General features: G+C 61.5%; 1 protein-coding gene across 1 annotated transcript; it reads left to right on the top strand.

Moving 5' to 3' along the window:
• Positions 1–149: 149 nt before the first annotated feature.
• C27H1orf43 (chromosome 27 C1orf43 homolog) lies at positions 150–5,663 on the top strand. The gene is made up of 7 exons (XM_071727072.1): positions 150–286; positions 1,545–1,646; positions 2,953–3,061; positions 3,265–3,318; positions 4,539–4,705; positions 4,805–4,863; positions 5,189–5,663. The coding sequence occupies exons 1-7, from the start codon at positions 218–220 to the stop codon at positions 5,385–5,387; spliced, it is 759 nt and encodes a 252-aa protein (XP_071583173.1). The 5' UTR covers positions 150–217; the 3' UTR covers positions 5,388–5,663.
• The last annotated feature ends 3,121 nt before the right edge of the window (positions 5,664–8,784 follow it).

Consider the following 8,784-nt stretch of genomic DNA (forward strand, 5'->3'; position numbering starts at 1 on the left):
AAGAGGAGGGGGGGGGGAGGGAGGGGCCGCGCGGAGCCGCTCCCGGTCACGTGCTCCCATTCCCGGTTTTTCCCCATTCCCGGTTTTTCCCCATTCCCGGTTTTTTTCCCGCCCCTCGGCGGGTCACGTGGTAGGGGGGGAGGGGGGGGGGAAGGGGGGCGCGCGCGGGGCGGCTGGAGGCGGCCGCCATGTTGTGCGGTTCCGGAACGGGCCGGGGATGGCGGGGACCGGGAGTAATTGGCTCTCCGGGGTTAACGTGGTGCTGGTGATGGCTTACGGCAGCCTGGTGAGATCAGAGGGGGGCTCTGGGGGAAGGGGAGAAGCGGTGGGGGTGGGGGGTGCGTGGTTAATCCCACACACACGCACCCCACACCCCCCCACGGGGAGTGGGCCCAGAGCTCTGGGACAGCGGTTCTGAGGTAACCGTGAGGCCCCGGTGAGGCGGAGGCTGGAGGGGGGGGGGGGGAGCTGTGGGACCCGGCTCGGGGTGGTCGTGAGGGCGCTGTGAGGCACACTGGGGGGGGGATGGGGTGAGGGGGGGTTGTGAGGCCGATCCTGGGGGGGCTGTGGGGTCCCTACGAGGACGATCCGGGGAGGCCCTATAAGGACAATCCTGGGGTCCCTGCGAGGCCGATCCTGGGATGGCCCTGGGGTCCCTACGAGGACGATCCTGGGGGGGGACCCTGTGGGACCGATCCTGGGGGGTTCCTATAAGGACGATGCTGAGGGGGCCCTTGGGTCCCTGTGAGGCTGATCCTTCCTTGGGTGGTCGTGGGGGTCCCTACGAGGACGAGCCTGGGGGGGCGATCCTGGGGGGGACGTGGGGTCCCTGTGAGGCCGATCCTGGGGGGTCCCTGGGGTCCCTACGAGGACGATCCTGGGGGGGGCCCTGTGCAGCCGATCCTGTGGGGGCCCTATAAGGACGATCCTGAGGGGTCCCTGGGGTCCCTTTGAGGCTGATCCTTCCTTGGGTGGTCGTGGGGGTTCCTGTGAGGCCGATCCTGGGGGGACCGTGGGGGTCCCTATAAGGCCGATCCAGGGGGGGCCCTGGGGTCCCAGTGAGGCTGATCCTTGGGTGGTCGTGGGGGTCCCAATGAGGCTGATCCTGGGGGGTCCCTATAAGGACGATGCTGAGGGGGCCCTGGGGTCCCTACGAGGAGGATCCTGGGGGGGGGGGGGTCCCTGTGAGGCCGATCCTGGGATGTTGATGGGACCCCCACCTCACTGAGGTGTCCTCAGAGCTCTGGTGAACCCCATCCCAGGGCGGGCGGGGGGAAGTCCCATCCAGCTGGATTTGAGGTTGGAGTCCCCAGGGGGTTTTGAGGAGCAGGAAGGGGACGTGGGGAGATTCTGGGGGGGTTTGTGCAGCCAGGAAGCTCCCTCTGGGCTGAACAGGAACCCCTCTGCTCCTTGGGGTCAGGGGGATCTGTCAGTCCCCGTGGTTGCTGAGATGGGGGAGGGGAAAAGGGGTGAGTGGGGCTGAACCCCAGGCCACCAGAGTGTCACTTGGGGGCTCCTGACCCCCCCCCCATGTCACCCCCCAGGTTTTTGTGCTGCTCTTCATCTTTGTCAAACGCCAGATCATGCGATTTGCCATGAAGTCCAGACGGGGCCCCCACGTTCCTGTTGGACAGCATGCACCCAAGGTGGGTGGGTGTCACCCCATGGTGACCCCGTGGAACCCCACAGTTCCCCTCCCTGTGACCCCTTTGAACCCAGAGGGATAGACAGGGTCCCAAGGTGGGTGGGGGGGTGGGTGTCACCCCAAGTGGGGACTTGGCTTCCCCTCCTTGGGACCCCTTCAGAGACAGAGGGGTGGGTGGGTGGGTGTCACCCAATGGTAGGGATGTGTCTTCCCCTCCCTGGGACCCCTTTGGGCAGGGTCCTAAGATGGGTGTCACCCCATGGTAGGGACATGTCTTCTCCTCCCTGTGACCCCTCCAAGCCCATAGAGGTGGGCAGGGTCCCAAGGTGGGTGGGTGGGTGTCACCCCATGGTAGGTGGGAGTCACCCAGTGGTAGGGATGTGCCTTCCCCTCCCTGTGACCTCTTTGAACCCAGAGGGGTGGGCAGGGTGCCAAGGTGGGTGGGTGTCACCCCAGGTGGGGATGTGTCTTCCCCTCCCTGGGACCCCTTTGGGCAGGGTCCCAAGGTGGGTGGGTGGATGTGTGGGTGTCACCCCATGGTGGGGATGTGCCTTCCCCTCCCTGTGACCCCTTTGGACCCAGAGGGGTGGGCAGGGTCCCAAGGTGGGTGGGTGGGTGACACCCAGTGGTAGGGATGTGTCTTCCCCTCCCTGGGACCCCTTTGATCCCAGAGGGGTGGGCAGGGTCCCAAGGTGGGTGGGTGGGTGTCACCCCAGGTGGGAAGGTGTCTTCCCCTCCCTGTCACCTCTCCAAACCCAGAGGAGTGGGCAGGGTCCCAGGGTGGGTGTCACCCCATGGTGGGTGGGTGTCACCCCATGGTAGGGATGTGTCTTCCCCCCCCTGTGACCCCTTTGGACCCAGAGGGGTGGGCAGGGTCCCAAGGTGGGTGGGTAACACCCAGTGGTAGGGATGTGTCTTCCCCTCCCTGTGACCCCTTTGATCCCAGAGGGGTGGGCAGGGTCCCAGGGTGGGTGTCACCCCATGGTAGGTGGGAGTCACCCAGTGGTAGGGATGTGCCTTCCCCTCCCTGTGACCCCCTTGAGCAGGGTCCCAGGGTGGGTGGGTGGGTGTCACCCCATGGTAGGGATGTGTCTTCCCCCCCCTGTGACCCCTTTGGACCCAGAGGGTTGGGCAGGTTCTGCCTCACAACCAGAGCTTCCCAGCTGTTGTTTCTGTGCTGCCAGGCAGCTGGAGAAGAGGTGGATTTCTTACAGAGCAGAGCTGTTACCCTCTGGGTCATCCCACAAACAAAAGGAGTGCCCTGTAAACGTCCTGTTTGAGGGGTTTTTTGTGGGGTTTTTTTGCAGGATTTAAAGGAAGAAATTGACATCAGGCTCTCCAGGGTGCAGGACATCAAATATGAGCCCCAGCTGTTAGCTGAGGATGACAGCAGACTGCTGCAGCTGGAGACACAAGGTACCCCTGTCCCCTCTGTCCCCTCTGTCCCCTGCCACCAGAGACCCCCCCTCAGCTCCTGTCCTGCTGCAGCAGCCCCTTCCTCTTGGGCTCAGTTGTCTCACTCTGCCTGGCAGTGTCACCTCACACACCAGGGGGGTCTCTCTGCTGTCCCCACCTTTTTTTACAACACTCTCAGGCTGAGGTTTTCTCCTCCTTGCCAGGCTGCTACAACTACCTGTACAGGATGAAGGCTTTGGATGCCATCAGGACATCAGGTAAGGAGCTCAGGGAAAGAGTGGGAGGGGACACAGACCCAAAAATAAAGGTGCAGCACATCAGCCTTGGGATAAAGCTCAAGGTCATTGGGTCATGGAGTGGTTTGGGTGGCAAGGGACATTAAAGCTCACCCAGTGCCACCCACATGGGCAGGGACACCACCCCCAAACCCCATCCAAACCTCCAACAATTCCAGGGATGGGGCAGCCACAGCTTCTGGGGGCAACCTGGGGCTCAGCACCCTCACCCCAAAGAATTTCTCCCCAGTTTCTCCTCTCCATCTCCCCTCTTGCAGTTCAAAGCCATTCCCTCTCACCCCATCCCTCCAGGCCCTTGTCCCAAGTCCCTCCCCAGCTTTCCTGGAGCCCCTTCAGGCACTGGAAGGTGGTCTAAGGTCTCCCCAGAACCTTCTCCTTCTCCTTCTCCTTCTTCTCCTTCTCCTTCTCCTTCTCCTTCTCCTTCTCCTTCTCCTTCTCCTCCTCCTCGTCCTTCTCCTCCTTCTCCTCCTTCTCCTCCTTCTCCTTCTTCTCCTTCCTCTTCTCCTTCCTCTTCTCCTTCCTCTTCTTCCTCTTCTCCTTCCTCTTCTCCTTCCTCTTCTCCTTCCTCTTCTCCTTCCTCTTCTTCCTCTTCTCCTTCCTCTTCTCCTTCTTTCTTCTCCTTCCTCTTCTCCTTCCTCTTCTCCCTCCTCTTCTCCTTCTTCTCATTCCCTTTCCCCTTTCCCATTTTCCTTTTCCCTTTCCCCTTCTCCCTTCTCCTTCTCCAACCTGAACACCCCCATCTTTCTCCCCCTGACTCCAGAGCTGCTCCAGCACCTCCTCTGGACCAGCACCAACACCTCTCTGTCCTTCTGGTACTGGGGCCCCCAGAACTGGACCCACTTTACCCCAGGGGGGTCTCCCCAGAGGGAACAATCCCCCCCCTGGTGCTGCTCACCCTGCTGGGGATGCAGCCCAGCACAGGGGGGGTTCTGGGCTCTCACCTCCTGCTTCTGCCTCATCTTGAGCTTCTCCTCCCCCAACACCCCCAAATCCTTCTCCATTCCCTTCCTGGGCTGTGTCCCTGCCCCTTGGCCTGCTCGGGATTCTTTGGGAAGTGAATCCCAGCTCCTTCCACATCCTGTGGGTTCCTCGGAGCCTTTCAACCTCTCCTTCGGCTGCTTGACTTCTGCCCTTTTTTTTTTTGGTTTTTTTTGTTTTTTTTGTTTTGTTTTCTTCCCTAGAAATCCCTTTCCACGCCGAGGGACGCTACCCAAAATCTTTAATAGGGAAGAATTTCTGTGCCTACCTTCTGGAATTAAGGAATTCCAGCTCCTCCTTCAAAGGCATCCGCAAAGCTCTGGTCGACGCCTTGCTGGACGGCTACGAGAGCGCCCGCTATGGCACAGGGGTGAGCACCAGGGCTCCCAGTCCAGTCTGAGCCTTGAACTGGGGGCAGACTGGAGCCTCAGCTGGCTTTTCCAACTCTCTTTTTCCTCTTTGCATCCAGGTCTTTGGGAAAACGGAATACCTGAAGTACCAGGATGCTCTCAATGAGCTGGCAAACATGTGAGTGTTCAACCCCCCCCCCCCCTCCCAGCAGCACTTTGGGGAGGTGGCAACAGGGATTGGGGCAAAACCTCTGGGATGTGGGACTGCTCACACCCACCAGGAAGAAAAACTTCCAGGTTTTCCTGGAAAAAACTTCCCTCCAGCCCATCTGCTCCTAAGTTTCTGGGTCTGTTCCTTCCCCCCTGTTCGTGCCAGCTGCTGGGAGCCAGGGACTTTGGGTGGGATCCAGGCCTGGCACTGGATCAGTGTCCTCCTGAGGGCAGTTGTGCCTCTCCTGGCTCCTCCAGGGCTGCCATTGTCACTTTGTCCCCTCTCCTCACAGGACCAAGGCCCGGGGAGGCAGCAGCCAGAGGCAGCACCAGTCAGCAGCCAAGGATCTCACCCTCTCCCCTGAAGTCTCCAACTCTGCCACCATCCAGGTCACCTACCTGCCTTCCAACCAGAAGAGCAAACGTGCCAAACACTTCCTGGAGCTGAAGAGTTTCAAGGACAACTACAACACGTTGGAGAGCACTCTGTGAGCCCCAGAGGGAGAACTCCTCCAGGGATCCCTCCTCATGGAGGGGTGGGAGCAGCTGCTCTCACACAGCTGGGAGGTCACAGCTGCATTTTTGGCTCTCCCTCTCCCACGACTTGGAGGATTTGTGCTCTGGTGGAGCTCAGCTCGAGGCACTGCACCCACCTGCTGGACCCAGAGGGGATTGGTGGCTCCTGTGGCCTCCTCCACTCAGGCTTGGGACATTTTTCTGGTGACATCCTGGAGCCCTGGCCCTGTGGATAAACTCTGGTTAGCTTTAGTGTGTTCCCAAAGGCCAGGGATCCCAGCCAGCCCTCTTCCTCCACCTTCCTTTTTCCCTGGGACATTTGGTGGAGGCTGATGCTGTCTGTCTGTCCTCTCTGAGGTGTCTCAGGCTCTGGAGCTGCTTCTCTGTCCTTTCCAAAAGGTGAAGGTTCCTCATTTCCCTGCTGCTCTCTGCCAGGCACCACTTGGACAGAGTGTAAATAATTTCTGGTCAGTTCTCAGCCACCTCAGTGGCCGAGGTGCCTCTTTGGGGCAGCACTTTCTACTTTCTGGGCATTTGGGGACATCTCAGGCAGACAAAATGGCTTCAAACACCCAGTCTGCCCTGCCAGGGGGGGGTTTCTTTCCTCCCCCTCTCACCAGCACCTCGGGTGCCATCAGGACCCCCCCAGGGGGTGAAACTTTGCAGCCCCCAACTCAACACCCACGTCCTGCCAGCAGCACCTCCCTGCTGCTCCCTGCCCCTGGCCCAGCCCCCTCCCCTCTTTTTAATTGCTCTTTAATAAAATAATGAGAGTTACCCCAGCAGGGTGTGTGCCATCAGCTTCTGACTCCAGGGACACATCCTGGGGGATCCAAGGCTCTGCCACTCCTGGGGGATCCAGGCTGTGCCATCCCTGTGTCCTGGGTGCCCCTTCATGGTGTGGTTGGCACAGGGGGTGCCTTGTGGGGTCCCTGTCACAGGAGCTGGGATGGTGCCAAGGTGGGATGGGATGGGATGGGATGGGATGGGATGGGGTGGGATGGGATGGGGCAGGGGCAGTCCCAGGAGCAGATGGGGACATGGGGGGGGGAGACACGTGGGGAAAATCCTGCCCTCCCCAAAGTGCTTTGATTGTAGGTCCTGGGGGGGGTGAGCTCCAGTGTGGGGTGACCCTGGGGGTGGGAGGGTCTTTTCTCATCCCAGACTGCCTGGCACCCCACATGTCCCCAGCAGGGCCAGGCCAGGAGGTGGCAGCAGGACCGGGGGTGGCTCTGCCCCATCAGCACCACCGGGTCCTGGTCCTGTGCTCAGCCCTGGGAGGCCATAGCTTGAGTCCTGTGTCCAGTTCTGGGCCCCTCAGCTCAGGAAGGAGATTGAGGTGCTGGAGCAGGTCCAGAGAAGAGCAAGGAGGCTGGGAAGGGATCCAGCAGAATTCCTGTGAGGAAGGGCTGAGGGAGCTGGGGGTGTTGAGGCTGGAGGAGGCTCAGGGGAGACCTCATCACTCTCTACAACTCCCTGAAAGGAGGTTGGAGCCAGGGGGGGGTTGGGCTCTTTTCCCAGGCAACTCTCAGCAAGACAAGAGGGCACAAGAGGTCTCAAGTTGTGCCAGGGGAGGTTTAGGTTGGATATTAGAAAGAATTTCTTTCTGGAGAGGGTGCTCAGCCATTGGAATGGGCTGCCCAGGGAAGGGGTGGATTCTCCATCCCTGGAGATATTTCCAAAGAGCCTGGATGTGGCACTCAGTGCCATGGGCTGGGAACCACGGGGGGAGTGGAGCAAGGGTTGGAGCTGATGAGCTCTGAGGTCCCTTCCAACCCAGCCCATTCTGGGATTCTAGGATTCCATGATTCCTGCCACGGATCCTGTGCCAGGCTCAGCCTCCTGGCCCCGTGGCACAGCAGAGGGGAGAGGGGGGTTGTGTTTGGTGGTCCCTGCCACCCCTGAACCCCCACTTTGCCCCCCCAGCAGAGTCCCTGCCCCCCCATCCCCTCTGCCTCTGCCTGACCTTGGTGTCTCCCAGCCCCGGGGCCCATCAGCTCCTGGCCTGGCTCTGGATATTGACAGCACTGGGGGCCCCGGGGACAGCACCCCCTGCCCGTGGCCCTTCATTAACTCCCCTGTCGGCTTCCATCACATCACCCAGCGCTCCCAGCCTCCTGCTGCTGCCACGTGTGTCCCCTCTGTCCCTGCTGCCACCCCCCTGTGGCACCCACGCAGCCCCCGGTGCCCCAACCCGGGGCAGGCAGCAGGGGCTTTACCAACCCTGTCCCCTCCTGGCACTCAGGGCTCTCTCAGCCTCACATCCCTGCCCCGTTGCTCCCCAAAAAAAGTTTGGGTGTCCCCAGTGCTGTCCCCAGTGCTGTCCCCAAACTCGGTGGCCGAGCACCCGCACGACACGGGGTGGTGGCCCCAGCACCCCAAAAGGCCACGCACCCCCTCGGAGCTGGGTGCCACCAGGTCCCAGTGCCTGTTAGGGTCCTCCTGCCTTTGTCCCCCAGCTGTCCCCAGCCCGATGGGGCCACCCCGCACGAGGGACAGGGACAGAGTGACAGCCACCAAACCATCTGCCCCACGGAGCTTCCGTGCAGGGGAGGGGGGGGGTGTCCCAGCGGCTTTCCCAAAGCATTGGGGACAGGAACACGGGTGGAGGGGACATCCGTGGGACAAAGCCACCCAGTGCCGGCTGGGCCCTGTCCTTGGGCAGGGTCACGGTGGCACCGAGCCCTCCAGGACGGGCCCCGCTCCCCGGGATCGACGGCTCCGCTAATGACGCCGGGAGCGGGGGCAGGAGCGGGCGGTGCGGGGCCATCGACCCGGATCGACCGGCGGTGCTGGGCGCGGGGGTCTGGGGAGGGGGCAGGGGGACATCGATGGGTGGTAATTAATGGGAACGGGGACACGTGTGCGGGGTCGGGGCTCTCACCCCCCCTCCCCGCACCTCAACGCGGTTATAAACCGCGGGCAGGCAGCCCCCAAGCCAGAGCACCCAGGACCCCCCGAGCCGGCCCAGGTAAGGTTCCGACAGACTTGGGGGGGCTGGGGGGGGTGCCCTGGGCCGGGGTGTCCGTGCCATGGTGTTCCAGGAGCCCTTTCTGCCCTCCTCATCCCTCCTGTCCGGGCAGCAGATCCCAGAGCATCCCGATGCTGGGATGGGATCCGGACCCCAGGGTGGGGGTACCCGGGGGGGATGTTCTGCCCAGCAAAGAGCAAGAAGTGAATATTCAGCTTTTCTTTTTTTTCCTTCTCTTGCAGGGAGCTGAGCCCTGCCCGGAGCTCGCCTTCACCCACCCCTGCCTCTGTCTGATATGTTTGATATTAGGTTGTTTTATTGGAAAACCAACTAAATATCAAACATATTCTTACAGCGCCAGGGACACCCAGCACCCAGAGGTCCAGATGCTGTTTGTGCCCT

The sequence above is a fragment of the Heliangelus exortis genome, chromosome 27, assembly GCF_036169615.1.
Source record: "Heliangelus exortis chromosome 27, bHelExo1.hap1, whole genome shotgun sequence".
Classification (NCBI taxonomy): domain Eukaryota; kingdom Metazoa; phylum Chordata; class Aves; order Apodiformes; family Trochilidae; genus Heliangelus; species Heliangelus exortis.